General features: G+C 40.4%; 1 protein-coding gene across 2 annotated transcripts in view; it reads left to right on the top strand.

The window, feature by feature from the left end:
* The window catches only part of glra1 (glycine receptor, alpha 1), a 109,962-nt gene that overhangs the window by 28,216 nt on the left and 58,832 nt on the right, over positions 1-22,914 (top strand). Inside the window, exon 4 of one of the 2 annotated variants that reach the window (XM_017429771.3) lies at positions 4,985-5,023. The exons of the other annotated variant lie outside the window; for it this stretch is intronic. Within the exon in view, the coding sequence (XP_017285260.1) occupies positions 4,985-5,023 (39 nt within the window). The remainder of the gene's footprint in view (positions 1-4,984; positions 5,024-22,914) is intronic. 2 annotated transcript variants of the gene reach the window in all.

Raw genomic sequence — 22,914 nt, 5'->3', positions numbered from 1 at the left:
ATAATGCACCTGAGATCAGATATTGTTTTAAAACTGTGCACATTAATAAAGCCCGGTGTGGAACTGTTTCAGCAGGTTTCGGTCTGCAGCGCTGCTGAACAGCCACAGTAGCTACCTCAGCTGAAATCCCTTTATTTCGCACTGCTCCCTCCTTCTCTCTGCTCCAAAGTCCCCATGATGATGAGCATGGAAAGAGAAGAAAAACTCCGTGAAAATCCACTGCTGTGTCACTTTGGTCCTGATCACTGAACGAGTCCAAAATAAACAGCGAGGAAGTACGCTCAGCTTTTATCTCTCCTTTCGCTCCTTTCTTATCCTCGTTCTTTCGTCACAGCTGGAGGACTTGTTGTTGCACATGGCTACATCACATCCCCCGTCTTTGTTTTCCTGTTGCATTTCCTTTTCTCCTCGGCAGAGTTGAACACGGGATGGTAGATATTAGCTGTCAATGCCTGACGTTCATTTGGTGTTATCAGCGCCTACTTAATGGAATTAATGGGTAAAAGGTAAAGAGTGTGGGATGGAGGAATGGAACAGCGGGAATATTGTTAATGGGTGGATTTCTTTTAGACAGGAGGCTGGAAGGAATGGCCGGTGCAAAGATGCTTCACACTACAAAGACAGATTATGTTTCTAGTAGGTTAGTGGTGAAATTTTAATGCTAACGCAGTTCCCGGTGGGTTTTTGTGTTGTTCAGTTAGGCAGCAGCAGCTCTGAGATACAAACTGCAACACTTTCCCTCCCTTCTCATGTTGCGACTCTCTACACAGAAAAGCTTTTTGGAGGGAGCAGACATCCTCGCCCAGAGGACACTTTTATGGCTGTTTCAGTATTCAAGATAATGGCCCTATCTTTTCCAAGCCAGGAAATTTGGTTTGGGAGAATATTGCACAAAGCGAGGAATTTTAATGTTGTCAGAAAGGGGGGTGGGGGTGGGGAGACACTCCCCCCTGAGTTATGAAAAAAATATTGATCACGCTTCAGCATCTAGCAGAAAGGCGGCCGGCGGACGAGCAAGGGCAACGAAGAGAAGAACATTGAATGAAACGATGATAAAAGGCAGCCAAACGTCTGAGAGGACTCAGAACAGACCTACAGAGAGAGACGAGGACAGAGAAGAGCAGAAAAAAGCAAAAAGGACTTTTCACAAGCAAATAAACTGTTTCAATCTTTCACTATGAAGATCACTCGGGGCGTAACAAGACCTCAGGTCACACCACAAGATTGAAAATACCCCGTGTCATGATTTATTACTGAAAATGTCTTGACTTTAAATTGTTTGTGTGGAATTACCTAACAAACAGGTCAGGACGCCACCTAAGCTGTGTTGGAAGTGCAACATTTCCTGCAGCCTCTGCAGCTACGTCCTGAGAGGAAGAGTCTCTGTCTTTCAGAGTTCACGTGGCAATTTGTCAACTTTTCTGTTTAAATTGAGAAAATACAGTTTGAGCTGTATGTTAGTCTGTCTGAACTTTGAGGTGGAAGTGGATCAGACTGAGAGTCCCTCCTGCTATCCACTCAAGCTCTTCCATTCTCTGTTTTCATTCGTGCGAGCAGCGTTTTTCTCTGATGAAAATGTCATGTTTAGTTGGAGAACCAGTCTAAGGTCTGAAGAGACTAATGAGGAAGCAGAGAGGAAGAGAGGCCAGGAGGTTGAGTCTGTGGCAAAAGCTTTTTTCTGAAAAATATTGGTGAAATTGTCATTTTTTCTTATTGTGAACCCAGCATCCTGTCTTGTCCTGTTTTTCCTGTTACAGCCCTAAATGACACAAAAAGAAACGCTGTCAAATGAGCCACAATTTCCATAAATACCTCCCATCATTACTGTTTTCTCCAGATCTAGAGATAGCTGAAACGTGGGACCTTTTCAGCTCGAGGCAGTGCAAAGCTAATCTGGGAGGACTTCGTAGCTACATTACTCTGCCTTCCTCCCTCTGCAGTCCACCGGTCCATGGCTAATAAGTTTAAAAGTAGGAGAATACTGCTTTATAAAAAGGTCATTCAGTCCTCCTGTAAATCCCATCATGCCTCTAATTACCAGCTAGAAGGAAAGAAAAACAGGCCACTGGTCTAAGCGGCCTTACAGACAGGTTGACGTGTAATTGTTTACACGTACTGGTGAGAAGCTGTTTGCAGGCTTGTTACTGACTGAGGAAGGCTGGGAGCAGACAGAAGAGAGGAGAAACACTCAGGAAGAGTCCTCATTTAAAGGAGACAACAGAAAGCCACTATTTTACATTTTGTTTTGTTTTTGCTCTTTCCTTGCAAAGCAAAAAGAATCGATTCGGCACAGAGCCAGTAATTAGCCTGGGCCGAGTCTCCTGCAGCCAGCAAAGCTCAAAAGCCAAAGCAGCAGTGGTTTTAATGCCAGGATCAGGTGTTCGGATGTTCGACATGCCACCTGGCCTCAGGGTAGAGCTAGTCCTGACACACACGGCAGGGAGAGAGGGAGGAAAAAGAGCCTTTCATAGAGTTTAATTCACCTGCCTATAACAGTTTATGGTCACAGCAAACTTTTAATCCATCTTCTAAGCCATTTTGTTTTCCTTTGTTTTGTGAGCTGACAATGACGGATTACAGTATCACTCCTGGACTTCTACTCGGTGTGTTTGCCATCCCTCACAGTGGCAGTTGTCAGGTATCGTAGACCAGGTTGGGTCATTTTCAGTCAGTTCAGTGCAGCTTGGAGGCAAAGTAGGACATCAATCACCTAATCTGAGAAATGAAAGTCAAACAAACAAACAAACAAAAAGCCTCCTCTGTATGCTTTTAGTGTTCTCTGTTTTTCAAAAAAGTTTAGAGTAAGAAGCTTGAACATTCCTTCTGTTGATTTTACTTAAATGAAGTGTTTTTGTTGTCAAAATGCTTTTAAAGTACCGTGCAAAAGTATTCAGCCTTCTTGGTAATCTTTCCATTTTGTTGCCTTACAACCTGGAGTTTTATTGGATTTGGTTTAAAGCAATAATTCTCCAATGGGGGAAAACAAACTTGTTTAAAATAATTTATGAAAATGGAAACCTGAGAGGGGTGCGTGCGTATGTTTTCAGCCCCTTCAGAAGCCACATAATTAATTAAATAAGATCCACCAAGCAAGAGACATCATGAAGACCAAGGAATTCTCCTCACAGATCAGAGACAAAGTTGTGGAGAAGTACAGATCAGGGTTGGGTTGTAAAATATATCTCATAACCCTGAATATCCCATAGAGCTCCATTAAATCTAATATCAGGAAGTAGAAAAATGATGTCAGGAAACATGGTAAAAGATGGACGTCCACCATAACTCCCAGAGCGGGGACATCCAGGAGGACAAATATAACCCTGATGGAGCTGAGAGATGGAGGATCTGTCCACAGGACTATTATAGGCTGAGCAGAGCTGGGCTTTATTTTTATTTATTTATCTGTTTCATTTATACACATTAATGAAAACAGGTTTACCCTTTAAATGTAAAACATTTAACCATAAGAGCTAATTGTCCTCTGATGTTCCAAGCAGGTTGATGGTAAAATGCATAAAAGGGAATAAGATGAAGTAAAAACCTAACAGCACATCATAGATTTGATGTTCATTTAAAGATTGTTGGACACAACCTGAAGGAGCTGCAGATGTTTGGTCATGAAGAACGGACAGAAAGTCCAGGTTAGATAGATTGAGGTCATGATATAATGAGATATAAAGAATTTTTTAATTATTTAATATTATTTGTCATTTTCCCCATTTCAACTTCATTGTTCTGAAGTATTTTTGTAGAATTATTGCTGAAAAACGTAATTAAATTCCAGGTTGTAAGGCAACAAAACAGAACAGTTAGCATGGATACTGTTGCGACCCGCTGCAGGTAAAGACATTATTCTGGTAGAAAACACCGTCGTGTACCAACGTTACCCAGAGTTAACAGATGGCAGGGCTGGGTTTGGTTGTGTTTTGGGATTTATAGAGTTTCTGCTGATCAAAGCAGGAGTACAACATTTGTCTTTACTTCTTGTACTTGCTGGAACTTTCTAGACAAATCCAATAAATCCAATAAGCCACCAATCTTCTGTGACACATCAGGCAAAGTCTGTTGTTGAGCACCAACTTTCCTGGAGTGAACAAGAAAAGGGGGGGGGGGAGCCTCGTCACTGCAGAACAATGAATCATTCGGCCTCAAACTTCCAGTTCCTTGACATTAGCAGGTTGGCATTTCTCCGTTATAAATCAGCTCCTGTGCAGACTAAAAGTTCTCTCTCTGTGCTAACTGATGGGGCCCATTTGTGAAAGGTTGAAGATTTACATCTCCGGGGTCATTCCGATGGTCTCCATTTTACCCAAATGACTTCAAATTAATTACACCCATTAAAGTATGAAATAGAGTCTTGTTTCACATTTGAAGATCATTTGTTAATTTTGAGGTTGATACTCGGTTTCTGTGGCTGGAGCGAAACACTGGAGAGGACAAAGAATCTATTAACCTGTTATTTAAAAAAAAAAAAGTTGTTTTGAATGCCAAACCAGGCAGAAATCCAAATGAAGCCAGTTTGACATGTAGTCTTTGCATCTTCCCCACCCTCCTCCTCCTCTTTCTGTCCCTGGTCTCTTGCATCTCCTTTAGTGCATTTTGCTAGTCTTCTTTAAGCTCCTGTTGACAGAGCCGCATTGCTACCCTCCTCCTCTCCATCTCAGTGCATCACCTCTTCTCTCCTGCCCGCTGCAGTATGGCAATAGATTCTTTACAGGCTCGTTGCATCCCTCCTTCCTGCTGTTGCCTTCACAGTATGTTGCCCCCCTCCTCCCCCCTGTCCCTCCTAAGCCTCCCCCTCTGCCACACACTCACCCTCGCCGAGTGTTGGCAGCAGTGCGACACCTTAGATAATCGAGCCTTGCTGTCTTGTTTGCTCCTTGATAGAAGAAGCAGTTGTTTTCCTTAACGAGGACAAACAACGTGTAGTTGGTAAGGTGGTGTTAGTATATGCTGTGTTTAATTCTGATCTTTTTTTTATTAGACCCCAAAGGCTCCAAAAATGAAGCTACTCACAAGAAAGGTACTTTCCTTTTTCTGTTTTTTTTTTTTCCTGTTTCTTTTCTTTTTCTTTACTTCCCTGGCCATCTATTTGTGTTTGACAGCCACTCATTCAAAAGTTTCCAAATGTTAAGAAAATAAGGGAACATTGGGAAATGCCTTCGAGATTGTGTTGTTGAAGGTTGTTTGAACTGAACTGGAGAAATGAAGCTTTGGTTGTTTTAATTCTCTATGCTAACACATATATTTGTATTTATTGGCATATTATTGTTTCATTAGTGGCAAAACATTTTTTTGCCAACAGTGTATTTCCTGGAAACTGTGTATTTGTTCCTCTCAAGTTGTGCTTTCTTGTTTTGTTTTATAACTGAAAGTGTGCAGTCTGACTGGACTTTCAGTCAATTCTGTGAAAAAAATGAAATGAAAAAGAAACAATATTCTACAGTCTGGCAAAGCTTGACACCAAACATAACTTATATTAAAAAAAGGAAACACATTTCCAAACCTCTACATGATGCAAACATCAAATATCTCGCTTTTTAAGAAGATTGTTTTGTGTCACATCAACAGGGAAAAGAACCACTAATGTCAGTTTTTTTAGGTGGAACATTAATAAATATTTTTATTACATATACACAGTTATCGATCTTCATACTGAACTCTTTTAATGTGTCAGGAATGAATAAAACATTCTTACAAACCAGAGTAAAACCAGGAGCAATACTGCTGTTTTTTTAACCAAATGTATAAAAATGTCTCATTGACTGTAGTAGGACTTTGTCAAATATTTATTTCCAGGTTAAAAAAAGTAAATTCTGTATATTGTTAAAGTTATTAAAGTACTTTTTAATTAGCATATCCTACAGATTGGTTTTCCAAAAGACAGGGATAGTAACTGTAATGAGACAAATGAGGATTTCTGCAGAAACTAAATTATTTTTTCTTATTAGAAATTTCTTTACAAGGAGTTTAAAACCTGCAACCTACATTAAACAAACCATTATGTTCTGAGTGCATTACAGACACACAGGCCGCCAGCATTAAGGCTGTTTCTAACGTTATATTTGAAGTTTGGCTGGTAAGAAGTCAAACTGAGCAGTTGACTCACTCTGAGGTTAATTAGTGGCACTGATTTTTTAAATTTATTGATTTACTGGGATTTCCTTGTTTGCATAAACTCTCTACATGTTGTGCAGAGCTTTAATAAAATCCAAAATGGAACCAGGCTTCAGATTTGGAAAAACCCTCAGATTTGGCTGCTTTCTGGTTGCTTCATGGTTGTTATGTCTGCTGGACAATCAGATGGTTCCACACATTCATCAAAATGTAAAAAACAAATTAGTTTTTTATATTAGTGATTGGTGAACAGTAAAGTGAACATGTACAGATAGTTCCATCAAACTGTTTTAGGCATAAATGTCACATTAATTTGTGGCTTTTAATGATTTATTATAAAGTTGTCATTCCAATGTGAGATGATTATACAACTTCATTGATTTTCAAAAATAAATTTGAATTTATTGTGGATTTTATCTGATACACATACATACATTTACCTAAATAGTTGTGCTCTTAACTTGACACAACTTGTTAACTTATCTAAACTCATCCCAACTGACTGCAGACGGTAGTTTCTCCCTGACAACACTCACTGGATCAACCAACACTTAGGCGGAAAGAAATTGGTTCAGATATTCAGGAACATCCCAGGAACCACCGCTGCCCCGACCTGAAGCCTGCAGGACCATTAGTGTCCCTGTCCACAGCTGAAGACGATTTTACGTCCCCATGGACTGAGAGGACCAAGACAGAAGCTCCAAAACCTTCATGCTGGACTGAAACCTGCAGCTGTCCACATGGACGAGACAAATGTCTTCTGGAGAGAAGTCTGACGGTCGGACGAGACAAAGATTGAGCTGTTTGGACAGAAAGACAAGAAGGACGTTTGGAGGAGTTGAGGTGAGTCTTTCAGACCTGAGAACACTGAACCAGCTGTCAGGCATGGTGGTGGCAGCATCATGCTGTGGTACTGGTGGATGAGGCAGATTAACCTCCAAATGTGTCAGCATCACCTCACATCAGAGGTGTGATATCAAACACACATGAGAGCTGGTTTCTGATTGGATGAATCATCAGAGCTGGTTTCTGATTGGATGAATCATCAGAGCTGGTTTCTGATTGGATGAATCATCAGAGCTGGTTTCTGATTGGATGAATCGTCAGAGCTGGTTTCTGATTGGATGAATCATCACAGCTGGTTTCTGATTGGATGACTCATCAGAGCTGGTTTCTGATTGGATTAATTATCACAGCTGGTTTCTGATTGGATGAATCATCAGAGTTGGTTTCTGATTGGATGAATCATCACAGCTGGTTTCTGATTAGATGAATCAGGCTAGCATTTAGCTTCTGGATCGATCTTCCAAAGCTCCGATCTCAACCTGGTTGAAAATTTGTGGCCTCTGATTAAAAACCCACCAGTTTAAATGAACTTCACCAATTCTGCCAAGAAGAAGTGTCAGATATCAGTCAGAGTTCACCAGATGTTTGTTGATGGAGACAAACAGCCTGAGGTCCAGGAGACGCCTGCTAAGAGACATTTAACCAAATCTTAGTGGGGGTGAATGGATCCTGTATATTTGAGTCCGTGTGGATTAGAGAAAATCCACAATAAATTCAAACTAGTGCACCCAATTCTTGTTTTTTAAAATCATTAAAGTTGTATGTTGTATAATCATTCCACTTTTTAAAAAATGATTTAAAAAGTTATGAAATTAATATCATTCATGCGCAGGATGGGTGGATGGAAATGTCTAAAGCCCTTTGGAAAGCCTAGAATGATTAATCGAGATCTAATTTCACTCAATGGAAGCCTAAATTTCAAATTTTAAACATTTATTTTTTGTCTATTAAAGATAAATGATTCTCTCTTGCACAGATCCGTAACTCCTAAATAGTAAAATCTTATTTAGAGTAAGATCCTAACTGCATTATCACTGTAGTCATCCTTTTTTAATTGAATATTAAGGAACTAGATAAAAAGCTTGAGTAAGTTTTAATCATGGCTGTGTGTTGAAACACTGCAGGTCTTCAGTGTAGAGTTAAAAGTTATTAAAATCATTCCGTGTCACCCATCTGGACCCTGATTAATCTGACTCAGCACAACCTTTACCGAGCTAACATGTTTTGTCGAAAACTGCATTTGGGTCAGTGTAGGGTTCTGCAGAGAAAGAGACCACAAGCCAAAAGAAAAGTGAATGTGTCACAGAGAACATCTTCTGGGCGTCCTTCCAAACTCTGCAAGTAACCTCAGGACTGATCAAACTCAATGACTTTAGCTCCTGTTTGCACAAACCTGACTTATTTTGTGTTCAAATCCAACTTTTAGTAGCAGAAATATTAGAAATTGTTATGCAGAAGTCAGTAAAGTGTTTGTCAGATGACATATAGAAAAGTAATATATAGTACATAATTCATGTAGTTCTTGATGATTCTACGTGTAGTTTTCTGCAGAGTTCAGTAAATTACATGGCTGAGATTTTATCTCATTTCACACATTAGCTTAATATGCTAATCCTTGTAGCACAGCAGGTGCTTAAAGGGGCTCCTGTCAGTCATAACTAACATGGATGTGACTTTGACTTTTCTGCACAGAGACTTGACCGTAATAATGACCCCCTATCCATCCAATCACGTGGTTCTTCTGATAAATGCTGCAGGACTTTCCAGGCAATTACTGCTGCTGCACTGGATAGTCTGTTGGGCAGCGCTCATGGGTAATTTACAGACAGTCACATGACAAAAACAAAGAAAATAATCAGATATTTCCATCAGAAAGCCCATGCATAAATGTATTTTACAGTATATTATAGCAACAGATGATAGAAAGAGTTCATTTGGGCTGTGCAGTAGATCAACGCTTATAGCATCATCTTCTGCAGCTCTCACCCTTTTATGTCTGATTGCCCTGAGTGAATAAATGTCTTTGAGAGAGACTCTGTTGGTTTGCAGACTAAAGACCCCAATTACCTCCTGAGCTTATTCTGTCGGCTACTGCTGTCAGCTTCACAGGAGACCATGATTTTATATTAGCAGGCAGCAGCCTGTCTGCCTCCAGGCTGCTGATATGCATAACTTACCCGCTGGCTTGGAAAAGCAAAAGGAAAAAAAGAAATAAAGCTGCAGAGTTAATAAGATATAATTCCTCACTTTAATGCTCAAGTAGCAGAAGCACAATTATGTCTTAAAAAATTGTGAGATGCACCAGAAAAAAAAGAGTCCATCCTTCGGTAACAGAGGATTTATTGGTGTAAAAATGAATGCAAATGACAGCGATTGTACAATTAACACCAAGAACAATGCTTACTTTTGAGTTTCGGCATTATTATAAACTTTTATTCTAGTTTAGGCTTCTGTCTTGTATGACAATAAGACACATCACCAAGATCTATTTATAAAATCAGCTTTAAGGTCAGTGTGATTTATTTCAATGGATACCGTGATTTAAATACACACTGTAAAACAATTTATTGTTAAAATACAGTACATTACTGGCAACAATCATCCAGTAACTACTGATTTTTATTCCACTGCAAAACTAAATACAGTAATATCTATAGCTACTTATTAAAGTAAACAAGACTTACAAACAAGCTCTGGACAAATCATTTTTACAGTTTGCACAATAAGAATTGCTGTTTAAAAGCTTTAAAACTTAAATTTCTGAGCCTCAGTTTCCAGAAGCAGCCTCTCTCTGGGGGGTTCTGGGTATTTTTGTTGACTGTTCTTAAGTGTTTTCCAAACACCCAAAATTCAGTGAGTCCTCAATGGAATAATTTATCAATTTTTCCACCATTTTGAGTCACCAACTAGTCTCAGCCCAGTGAAATATCACTTTACAGCTTTAGTCATTTTGTACTCAAAGGTGAAGCCATCTGCTACCAGTTTCCTCACACCTGATTAGGCTCACTTTATGCTAAGTTTTATCCGTTTTCACTGTGGGCAAAACAGTACAAAATAACTGCTAGTATCAGGTTTGATGGGTGGATTGGACCAAGAATGCAGTCTGGCACAACTCACAGATAAAACAATTTCTTAAAGAAAAAACAAAAAGCTGAGGAGGTAGAAAAGCAATAAAAAGTAAAGCATAAATGCTCATGAACCACGAGGAGCAGAACCTGAGTGTGGTACAAACCTGATGAGGAATTGGACGCAGGTGACTGATTGTAAACCAGGAACAGGTGAGGATGGGTGTGGCAGAAAACACAGGGAACAAAACTGAACTCAACAATAAAATCAGATAACTTAGAAACACACAGAACCCACGAGGGAAATAGAGTGACACATCTCAGAAACAGAATATAATGAAAAACACAAAAGATTACCAAAAAATATCTCAAAATACTCAAATCCTAACATCTGGGTAGAAGCTGACAGAGGTGCAATATGACCAGCAGCTTCCTGAACATTTAAAAATGGGATCACTTAATACAACAAGAACATTAACAACCCAGTTTTTACAGATTGGTTACATAAATAGATCCATTCTTTACGTCCTAGTTTTATACTCAAAGTCGCTCCAAACTAAAACAAGAATTTTTTTTTTTTTTTGCGAGCAACCAGACCTGATGTAAAGGTAGAAGAATGAAGATATAGGAGCACGTGTGCAGTAAAGAGAAGCGCTTTCTCTCGCAGCGTGTTCAGCAGAATCGAGTCAGCGGGTCAGGGCCTCCAGCTTTGCCACAACCACCACGGGCAGCAGCCGTTCCTCCTGATTAGAGGCTTACTCTGCTCCTTCTGTTGTTCGATGTTCAGCACATTTTACACACAACTCACCTTCTCACACTGGCACTTTTATGCTCACCAGTGTTGGGCCAAGGGATATTTGATGACATATTCTGGGCTCTCCTCCCCCCCTGAGTGCTCTGCACAAGGCCTGCAAATTCATTCTGTTTCTGCAGATTTATAGTTGTTGGAGGCGCCTGTTTCATGGAGGACAGCTCTGTAATATGCCTGCAAGGACGGCTCTGTAATATCACCAAAGAGGTGACACCTTAATGTGACGGCTGCAGGTTGGAGCATATTGCTGTTATTTTACTTTTGTATTGAGAGGGAAGAGAAAAAAGCTGCAGTATAGATTTATACAAGTGGCTTGTCTGATAGAGAACAGGTCTATAATGTGATTGCACGGTGCTGCAGAAAGCTAATGCTGGAGTCTGAAGCACAACGCCCACACAGATTTATGTTCTTTAATTGGCCTTCTAAGAACGTATTACTGCTTTCAAGTGATTTGGAAAAGAATGCTATGAATGTACGGTTTTCCCTGACTGAAGTAAATTTTAGGAATCATGTTTAAAGATAATCTCATTTAAATATTTATTTTTACGTGAAATATGACACAAAAGCCAGGCATGTAAATGTCATGAAAGGCCACCAAAGCTTACATCGCAGTCTCATTTTTGCATATCTGCCAGATGTTTTTATAGCTTCAGATATGTGGCTGTAAGAAAATAGCGTCTCCTCTTAACGTGTCATACATCGGGTGACCTCCAGTAACGTCAGCCTGCCACAGATTTGCAGCTTGAACTTTGAAATGTCACATACACACCATAATAACAAACATAATGACCCAACAATAACATTACACATTCACACGTTACGCTATGCTAACGCTCTGTCTGCGCTGCTGCTGTATTATGGTGCTTTTATGGATAATATTTGTTGTTGCTGCTTGTTTTTCCTGTCCGTCTTATTAGAGCTGTGTATCTGTGGCTCATTCCTCTGTGTTCTTGTGTGTTTACAATATACAATATATAATGTTTATGATGCAGAGTGCATATTGCATTGTTGGAGCATATTTGGAGTGTTAAAAGTATCAAGAACATGTACACGGTGGTTTTATGTGTCCTCTGCGTACTGTGTGTGGTCACATCGATATAAAACCAACATTTTCCACCCGTCTTCCATGACACAAACATGGACCGGAAAGACACTGATGTGCATGTTGCTGCTGTGGTTTTGGTTTGGTTTTTCATTAAAGATGAGGAGAAACTGTCAGGCTGAGGTTTGTTAGAAAGCAGCGAGCAAGAAGAAGGAGAGGTAGAAGATGGTGGGCGAGACCGCGGCTGGATGCTGACAGGAAACTGACATTCAGACATGAAGATGCTGCTGAATGCCACTGTAGGAGCTATTTATGTTCAATCAGTGTGTTAAGCCTCTGGGTATCGTTTAAATTATGTTTAAAGCTCTGTATGTGTTGGAATTGTCAAAACTGGTCCAAACTTCTTGTTTGTGATCAGTTACTGAAAGATTTATGAACTCTGGATGTTCAGATACACACTGGCAAGTAATACAGTATTATCATTTTCATTGCATGAAATATGTTTGGATAAGAATCAATCAATCAACTGTTGGTTGTGATTGGACTATTTTTAAGACTCTATGGTCTCAGCAGAGTTTGGCTATCAGGTTGTGGGGAAATGGAGACGAAACCCGAGTGCAGATTCATTTTAAAGAAAACTAATTTATTAAAATAAAACAAACAAAAACTAAAAGGCTGACGTGGCAGCAAAAACTGAAACTAAGTACAAACATAGATAAACAAAGCGTGGAGCAAGACAAAAACAGCAGGGAACCAAGCAGAGAGGAGGAGAAGACCGGACTTATAAAACACAGAGGATAAGCAGTAAGTGGGCACAGGTGTGTGAAACTCATTACTGACAGGTGGAGGTGGGGGTGGCAGCAAAACCAGGTGAAGACTGAGGAAGAGTGGAAAAACACTGGAGACAGGAAGTACAACAAGAAAAACAAGATAACAAAACCCAAGAAGTGGTCCACACTTCTGGCGGTAATGCTTACCTAACGCCAGTAAAATTCAAATAAAAGAAGAAGACAAAACCCAAGAAAGACTCAAAGATCATCATGTTCTTCGGCCATGATGACCTCCTGACCGCAGGTGAAGGTTGGAATGTGGACGGATCAGGAAGTTGAGAACTTTGCCTTTTTCTTACTCAGCTCCTTCTTCACCAAATCAGACCGGACCGCAGACAAGGCCCCGATCTGTAGATCCGTCTCCTGCTCCGTCCTCCCTGAACTCCTCTGCATGGAGCGAAGACTCGTCCCCAACCCTGAGGGAGCGTGCCACCTTCTCCTGGTTGAGAAGAAGAGTTTTTAAATGTAAAAACTTTTTGCTTTTCCAGGAAGGAAAGCCTGTCAGGTTTTAGAGCACAGAAGCTGGTCACCCTCCGAGACTCGAGCGACTTGAAGGAAATAAAGTAATTCTTTAATGAAAGACTCCCCTGGCACTTGACTTATGGGAAATCTCATATTAAATTAATAACACATACAGGCACACAGGAAATGACTGCAGAGTTTATATTTCCTTTCATTAAAGCTCAGTGGAGAATCTGTGGGAGGGGGTTCAGTTATTTTATGATTTCCTATAGAAAGAAACTGAAAAACTGCTCTACATCCTAATCCATTTTCAGGACATGAAAAATAATCTCATTTGCAAACTTTGAATACTTCATAAACTCATAAGGTATTAAAGCTGGAACTAATTTCCTTGATTTATGATTTTTTTCTGTCTCATTAAAAATGTACTTGACTTCACTTTCAGGAAGTGAATATTTCATTTTAGTCCAAAATGAGCTGAAAGTTAAAAGTGCTACAAGCATCAGCCCACACTCTGATCAGGAAAGTATCTTATAAATATCATTCCACAAAATCAAATTAAACACAAATTAACTTCTCTAAAATGATACAACAACAGGACCTTTTCTCCAACATGGTCGGCCTGTTTTCTGTGGATCTTATTTATTTTATTTTGGGACGTCTGAACGGAATGATTGAGGTGAATATCTGCAAACACAACTTTCTTAGTTTCATCTTTTTTACATTTATTTAACAGAAGCTTATTTCCCCAAAGTTTAACTTTGTTAATCTGGAGTAAGTTTGTAAAATTATCACTTATAACTAGTGTTGCAAAGGGCCGGAAAATTTCTGGTAAATTTCCAGAAACTTCCTGAAATCTTTCCATGGGAATTATGGGGATTTGTGGGATTTAACTGTTTAATGGGAGCAATTTAAATAAACTGTATCACATCCAGACAAAAATACAAACATTTAGTTTTGTCAGAGACAAATAATGAATTTAATCCAAAGTTTTACTGATGACTCCACGGTGTCACAAACGCCACCTTTATAATTAATTTTTACTGTTTTAACAGTTTTGTTTGTTTGTTGTAAATTCATGTACATAACTCCAAAGATAAATATTTATGTTATGATGTTTTTGTCATTGAATTCACATAAATTCAAAGCAAAAACATTTCAGCTTCTTATTTAAATCTGTGACAGTTGTCATGTTTTAGGGTGAGATACTCCTCACTCAATGAAATCTGGTTGTTTTAGTCCAGATAAGACTACAATATATTATCTCAAACTCTAATTAAAATCCCTGTTAGGAGCCATCTTTTAATATTTTAAATTCCAGGTCGATCCTCATTTATCCCACTTTCAAAATTATTGGAATTTTGCAATCCTACTTATATTCAAATTAAAACTCCAGTAAAACAGGAAGAATTGGGATGGGGAGGATGGGGGTGAATATTTTTGCAACTCATTGTGTTTCTGTGTGTGTGTGTGTGTGTGTGTGTGATGCTCATGAATGCTGTTCGTCTGTTTTATTTTACGCAGATAAAATTAAAAGTGCTCCTGTTTCAGGAGGGAAAGAGCTTCTCTCCATCTCTGATTTAATTATTAGTCCGGAGCGTTGTGGAGAGGCAGGAGACACAACCTCGACCCGAGGCGAGCAAAAAGCTGACAAACTTTGAGCACAAGAAAAAAAAACAGCTTTATGAAATTATATCAAATATGGACGTGTTTAGAGATTCAGAGACGTCTGCGTCATGGTTCTGGTTTAGGAGAACTTTAGGTTCAAGACGTGAATCTGCACAGGTGTGTGTTTTCTCATAATCTTAATGAAAGAACAACATCCTTCTGACTTATTGGTGACCATAACACACACACACACACACACACACCCCGACCATAGTCCAGATAATGTTCAGTCATCAGGACGGATCTATAAACTAGCAGATAAACACACACGTAGTATAAACACACACTTTGGGAGGTTGTATCGTCATCACCACCATCAGTAATCCAGTAAAATAACGCTCCGGTCACCTCGTGTCCATCACCGCGTCCTCGCCACAGACCTGCTATTGATTTCTGTCTCACTGCAGTCCAATAGCTGCCGGCCTGTCATGTCCACCTGTCAGTCAAAACCTGGACCAGAAAGGAGCTTTATTAACTTACTGCTCAGCATGCCGTGTGTCCAAAATCCCTTTCTTTCTTTTTTAATTAAACAACAAACGCTCAGAAGCTTTACTGAGCTCGAGTTTTCTTCCTTTAATATGTTTATCATTAAAATAAATACATAAATGAGATTACATCAGTCATATAAACACACACAGAGAATAAAGTGCAGGTTGATCAGTGATGGAATATAGTTTAAGGAAACTAGTGATATTTTTCAATCTGTAGTTAATCTTTTTTTTTTGGGTGTCCAACCAGAACAACAGTAATGTTATGTCCGTGTGTGTGTGTGTAGGTGTGTGTGTGTTCATTTGTTTGTACCATTAGCAAAATATCTCTGGAATCATTGAATAAGTGAAACTTTCTGGAAGTAATCATTAGATGGCCTCCACAACTCCCTGACCTTAGCTTCTATAGTTCAGTCTCTTCTACAGATACTGAGCAGAAACCTGGCGTGGTAGTAGACACAAACATATTCTGAGCTTCAACAAAACCCTCACATGTTGCTATTTTTAAGGTTTGGCTGTAACTCTGTCTTCATGATGCATGAGAAGGCGGCGGGCGACATGCATTTCTGTGCCGTAGGGGTGCATGGGAACGTAACGAGGATAAATAAACACAGGCAGGATGGGAGGGAAGGAATGCTCATATGCGAGCACACGCTCTTGGCAAACAGAGATATTCTCAGTGCAAACAGGGTGCACACAGTTTCACAGAGAGACTGAAAACACTGGCAGGCATGAATGCCAATTTTAGGTAAATATGCATAGAAACACACACACACACACACAGAGCCTCAGGTGTTTTCTGACCAAGCTACATTGCATCCATCCATCTCTCCATCCCTCCACTTTGAATACATCTCATCTCATAATGAAACCTGAACACCCCGCGGCGGCACAAGGCAACGACGAGAGGAGAACAGGCTGCAAAAGAAAGGACGAGAAAGCAAAGATTATTGGGAGGGGGAGAGTAAAACACATCATAATGATATTTCTCCTCTTTCAGTCGGGAACAAAATGAAGTTTTTTTTCCCCCTAAAGTTTAGTCGGTGGGAGAGGCGATGATGGATGGCTGAATATGACGGCAGGAGAAACCACAATTTCTCATTTCAGCACTCCAATTAAAAACTGACAGGAAGTGGTTTTCCTTTGGCACTCACGTTGTTTACTCGCTCACTTAAAGGGAAAAAAGGGGGTCTGCGATTCTGTTTGAGGACCCAGATACATTCGGAGTAATGAGGGCTGTCTGTGTGAATAAACAGACGCAGCACATCAAGGAGGCTACAACTTCTGCATCTGGAGAAAACGAGACAAAGATCCGTTATCAGCTGGTCGATATGGCTTCAGAGCAATCAGACAGAGGCAAGAATTAAAGGTAAAAAAAAAGACGAGTTCTGTTTAAAACGTGTTTTATTATAAAGTCAGGAGACGGGAGGGACTTTAATGTTTCACAGCCTTCCAGCTTTTTCTTGTTTATTTCTTTCTGTGGGAAAGAAAATGGATAAAACAGCAGCAGGCAGATTGAACGGCTCGCTTCTTTTTTTTTTTTTACTTTTCTTTTATCCTTAGTTTTCGCCTAAATTAATGAATAATAATTTAAATTTCACCAGACCTGCAAAAACTCTAAACAGTTTTTGCACTATTGTTTAATGTCTTTTTACGTTCATACCTCATCATGGCGCCAAACTATAAACGGCCGAGCAACCCTTGAAGGAATGCATATCACCCGCCGCCTGTCATGCCAGACTGAAACTAAGATTGTCTTACAGTCTGTTGAGAAATAACAGAGCTGAGGACATGTTGGGAATGACTCTCAGCTACTACCACACCAAATCTTAGCTCAGTATCTGTAAACTTCTTGGACATGTCGCTATTTTTGTGTTTGCTAAGGTTGATAAAGTGTTTGCACCCATTGGTTAATAATGCTACGTTAAAAAGCTCCACTTCCTACTGAAAAAGTTGCTAAAACTCCAACATCCACCTCAAAGAGTCATAAAGGGTGTTTTTCTTCAAAGTTTAGACTCAGTTTTATGACTTTAGCCACTTTCTTTAGTACCAGAGTAGGAATTTAAAGCTTTCAGCATCTGATAAAACGTTCATTATCTCACAGTTTCACCATCGAGTCAGAAAATTTATGATGCTCTAAAATCCTCGGGGAAACTCTTCGTTTTTCCCGTCATTGTTGGTTTTTTCAGCTCTGATGTTAATGCATGATGGGTAAGAGCAAAATGATCACCTCCTCAGCTGTTGTCTGGACGTAATGAAGGAAAACCAGCGAGAAAAGGACAGAAAAAAGCCCCTTTTCTCTCTTTTTGCATGTTTTAAACCTGCTTTCTTTCAGCCCTGTTCTTCCGTGGGCATGTGCAGAGAATATATATTAGTTTAATAAAAAAGTAAAAGTGCTTTCCCCTCAGACCACATCGGCTGCAGACGACACCTTATAAATATTCAGTGTCTCACAGCCATTGTAGCGTTTTCTGCTGAAGGCAGCTCAATTGCAAAGGAGGCGATTCTGCGTAATTTACACTATTATTCATCTAATTTGTAGCCTGTGACTTTCCCTCCGCTTTCTTTGGCTTTGTTTAGCCTATTTGTTGATGAGAATAAATTCAGCTTCACCCTCGAGGGTCTGAAGTGTCACTTACAGGAGTTTAAATTGGGTATCAGGAGGCTAGAGAGCTATAGAAAGCATTAAATCCTTCACATACTTATGTTTTACAGCCCTCTTAAGGCTACACCACCTACACTTCTTCCATTGTCTTAAAACACGAGGTGAGCTTGATTTCTGCTGCTTTATTAGTTCCACTCGGTGGTCCGGGCATGCCGCAGTGAAGAGCTGCTGGAAAATGAAGACGTCAGCACAAAACGCTGTTGTGTTGACCAGTTAATTGGTCCCTGAAAACGAAGCGCCGATGATGAGGGGATTGGAGGATGTGGGTTTGGATGAGTCACCGAGGACCGATCTGTTGGCAACGAAGAATCCATCTGAGTTTAGGATGATCCAAAAAGTGCTCAAGTGGAAGGAGGACTCCTGCTCTCGTACGCAGCTGATGAAACCAACAGTTTGTGTGGCGTCTCGTTAGCAGCTGAAGGAAAAGAAAGCAAATTGGAAAAGGAGGGAGGACATTTCTGGCTTTTTTAATCCAGCAAGCTCACTGAACATCTTGTTGCAACGAGCTTAAAGTCTGTACCTGACTGCTCTGCAGCTGTTGGTGACAAAGTGTTTGTTCCTTCCCTGGATGAATGGCAGGGCCTCATTCTTCTGTTGCTAGAATTTTGAACAGTTTTGAAAGATTTGCGTCTGTTTTTTATCTCAAATTAGGTTCCTTGAGTGAGGAAGTGTCACAACTTTAGGATAGTTTGGCAACTGAAGGTAATATCTCACTGAGCTGCGACTGTAGGGAACCAGTCAGTGACTGAAAACTGTGAGAAAATACACACATCTTCACACATAAAACTGAATTCAAGCCACCGATTTTGGCAGAAGCAAACTGCTGCAGGGCGAGCACAAATAAATGTGAGAAACCTTGGATTGGCTTTTTAAGTCTTAGATGCTTTAGGCTGAACTATTTGATTTAATTTCACATTTGGCTTCAGTTATCAGCTGAATTGGAGAACTACTTCCTGCAGTTTTTAGCCACCTGCTATTTCATGCTAACATATGGCGTTCGGTGGCACGACCTGCTGAGGAGGAGACGCTTTCATCCAAAACACCTTCCAAGAGTCAGGTCTGTAAACAGAGGCTTCGCTGCAAAACAAAAACCCCGAACTGGACAAAGTGGTGAGGTGAAGAAGGTTTCAGTGTTTTTATTAGATTTTTCTGTCTCTTTTATTGGCAGTGGGTTGAGATAAGTATCATGTTTTACTGTTTTATTTGGAAAACATCAAAATATGACAAATATTAGAACAAAACCAGGTGATGATGCAAACATGTCTAACCTGATAAAAGTTCACAAACTTTCACTAAATAGATGCTTCATGGTAAGGAATAAAAAGAGGATGATATGAAGAACATCTCAGAAAGAAATATTTGAATTCCTTGAGCTCACCGAGCTCGACTCGCCACTGTTTGAGTTACATTATGACCCCTCCCCCACCATAAAAATAAATAAATAAATTCACACACTTTCAGAGTCTGAGCTGAAAAGAAATGAGATTTTCCAGAAACATCTCTGATGTATTTTTCTGTCACGGCGTCACAAAAATTGTTCCTGCAGCTTTTTGGCTTTTAGGACGAGGCGTTCAGGGAAATCAAGGACACGGGGCCTCCGAGCCCAGGGACAGTTTAGAGCGTCTCCGCAGTGAGAGGATTCTGTGGCTGCGGTTCGCAGAAGACGCCGAGCCGTTTGCTCCGTCCTGCTTTATTGCTGTTGTCACTTGGTTTTAATGAAAGTGGGGCTCAGCTGACGAGGAGGAGGATTTATTCGAACCGACGCTCCTCGGCAGGACGAGCAGTCACTAGCTTTGATTAGCGTCCCCAGTGTGTAAACACGTTTGTGTCACAAAGTGTGTGTGTGTGTGTGTGTGTTGGATGAAGAACAAGCACACTGACCAAACTGACCAAAACAAACAGAAAATAAATCATTCATACGACACATTTCTGACTGTTTCCTTTCAGTTTTATTAAACGTTGATTCAGCTGCAGCTCGTTTTTATTCATTTAATATCTTAGCTTGTTGGTTTGCTGTAAAGTGATGAAGGAATGTATAAGTGAAGCTGCAGAAGGTGAAGCAGACATAAAAATGTGTTTTCATTTGTTCAATGTGTGCCTAAATGCACCTTTCTGCCCAGTTTAGTGTTTAGATGTAATTATATCCACACAGTGAGTGTCCTTGTTTACAGAAAGCTTGCAGTTGTTTTTATTCAATAATTCTGTGTTTATTTCTTCTAAATCCATGTTTGATGACTGAGCTTGTTTGCTTATTGACACATGCAGTAAATGCATTTGTTCAAGCTCGGTTTTTGCACTGCCTCTGTATTTAAATGCACCGTGCTCGTGTGTCTTTGTTTTTCATTTAAAAAGGTAAAGATTGATGAGGACCAAACCTGAATGTTAAACCTTGTTGGGGTAATTGAGTTGAGGTAAGACTTAGAGGCCCTGCAGAGCAGTTATAATCTTCTGATGAATGTGATTGCAAAGAAAAAATCCCTCCAGATTAACTGTGTTCTCCGTGTGAATGCAAATCAAGAAGATCTGGTGTCTCTTTGAGGAAACACACGTGGTGTTTCCCTTGGTTGCAGACCCGACTCCCGGTTAAACCCTGTTCCCCAGACAGAAGATGGACAATCCTAACTTACCAACCTTAACTTATTCGGACGGGTCTGTGAAGCTCTGGACTCCTCCAAATGTAAGAACTGCACCGAGTCTTTCCAAATAAAACGGATGGGTTCAACAATGGGTTCAAACACAGAGAAGTTCATTCTCAGATTTCCTGCAGCTGATCGAGCCCCCCAGGAACAATCATCATTTATAGAAAATTAGAAGTTTCTTATTTTTCAACACTTTTCTTTTGTTGCCCACCTGGCTCACCTTGGCTTTCAGCCCCGAGTTCACGATCAAATCTTTTGGAGTCGCTTTAGAAATGAAGACAGGCAGATTTGGACCAGTTTTCCAGTCACTGTTATTCCTCATCAGTGTGGCTTTCAGAGATATGCTGGTGGAGAATCTGGTGGTAAATCACACTCTTTGCTTTTTAAATGGATAAAGCTCCTCAGATGAGAAGCGAAATGTCTTCAGCTACCGAACAGAAGTCCAGCTGTTTTTATTTTTTAATCTGTTTTGGTTGTTTGAGATGCTCCCCTGCAGCCCAAGCACTCCTGGGATGGGTTGGAGACTCCTGCAGAAGTCAGCTGGAGACGTCCACAACGACTCTGGGACTATTTTGAGAGGAAAGTTGTTCAAAACTCATGTGTCTCTGCGTGTTGAGAACTCTGTGAAATCACTGGTTATGGTTGAACTTCTCACAGAACAGTGAGGCGGAGCTTTAAGGCACAAAATGTCACCCGGCTGCAACTGTTGGGGATTAATTTGAGACACAAAACTGCAAAAAAAAGAAGAAAAACACAAATTTTACTTGAATGCTCAAAGTTTGAAGACATATATCCAAAATCCTCAAACTAAAGGGAGAAAATCTGTGGCAGATATTCTCTGTAACACGAGCCCGACGCTCTTCCACTCCCACGAGGAGAGCAGCCACAGCGCAGAGAGCTACAGGCTTTAAGATCACTGACAAAAGGTTTAATTGAGAAATCTGCGCTTCCTTCAAGCTGCAGGCAGAGTTTTATTAAATAAAAGGTGGTGAAAGCTCAGAGATGTCTGTGAGAAGACGAGCAGCCTCTGCCTGTCTGTCCTCCATGACACTTAACGAGCTGTTGCCTCTTTTTTTTTTAATCCGCCTCTTTCTGCTGCATCTCTAGTTATATTGAGCAGCTATAAAGTAAAGCAAACCTCTTTCCTTCTGTCCTTCACTCGCTGGCTGTTAAACGAACAAACCGCTGTGGCAGAAAAGAGGGAAAGAAGCAGAAAGACGAGGTTTTTGGTGGGCTTTAGCTTTTCCTCATCCTTTGTTTTTGTCTTTTTTTTGCATAACACGCTGGAAGGGATGTCAAGAAAAGACAAATGATGACATCTCTCCACTCGCCTCCCTCCTGCCAGGCAGAGAGAGGACTCTGATGGAGGGATTGGGAACAAAGCCGGGATGCGGGGGGGAATGTGTCGGAGGACTGGAGTTAGGCCTGGAAAGCTGTTCTCAGAGAAAACACGGAGATCGTGTAATACCAGGCGGTTTGTGGATAAAGCCTCTGACGTTCCCTGCGCCAGTCAGGTGACCCGGCAGGGTTAGCATTTACTCCTGTTTGGAGCCAAAAAAAGGGTCGTTTTATTTTGTAGGAGTAAAAAAATAAAGCAGAATAGTTGACTTGCAGTTTTATAAATTCTGAGCAAAAGACAAAAAGACAAATTTAGCATTTCCTGTTTCAGTGATCCGTTAGCGCTCACATAGGTGATGAAGATGATGAAGGTGAGGAAGGTGATGAAGGTGATGAAGGTGATGAGGAAGACTCTTGGCTACAACCGAGCCCAATTTTAGTCCAATATCTGTAAAACTGGCTGAGTCGCAGCCAAGGTTGATTAGCTGTGGCGGCCATCTTTAATCAGGTTGTAGATCCCTTTCTGAGAGTTTCATTAAAATCTGTCCACTGGTTCAGGAAATATTTTGCTAACAGCCTAACAGCCATAGACTTTGGTCCAATTCATATTCCTGCTGTATTTATCTTTATTTCTTACGAAATGCTACTTCAGTCAGTTTCTAATAAATAAAATCCAATTTAAACCTTTTAAACCCAAATCATCCCAATTCAGTCCAGATTAAGTTATTTCAGACAAACGAAGGAGAACTCCAGCAAATATTATTGAAACAAGTCACTCTGAAGAAAAACGTCTCAGTCCAGCTGATTCCACATCAGTCCATCTCAGGGACACCTGGACAGGTCTCCAGTCCGTCACAGGGACACCAGGACAGGTCTGCAGTCCCTCACAGGGACACCTGGACAGGTCTGCAGTCCCTCACAGGGACACCTGGACATGTCTCCG

Source organism: Kryptolebias marmoratus, linkage group LG9 (genome assembly GCF_001649575.2).
Source record: "Kryptolebias marmoratus isolate JLee-2015 linkage group LG9, ASM164957v2, whole genome shotgun sequence".
Taxonomy (NCBI): domain Eukaryota; kingdom Metazoa; phylum Chordata; class Actinopteri; order Cyprinodontiformes; family Rivulidae; genus Kryptolebias; species Kryptolebias marmoratus.
Note: the sequence above shows the minus strand (reverse complement) of the source record. Positions and strands in the feature narration are given on the sequence as shown.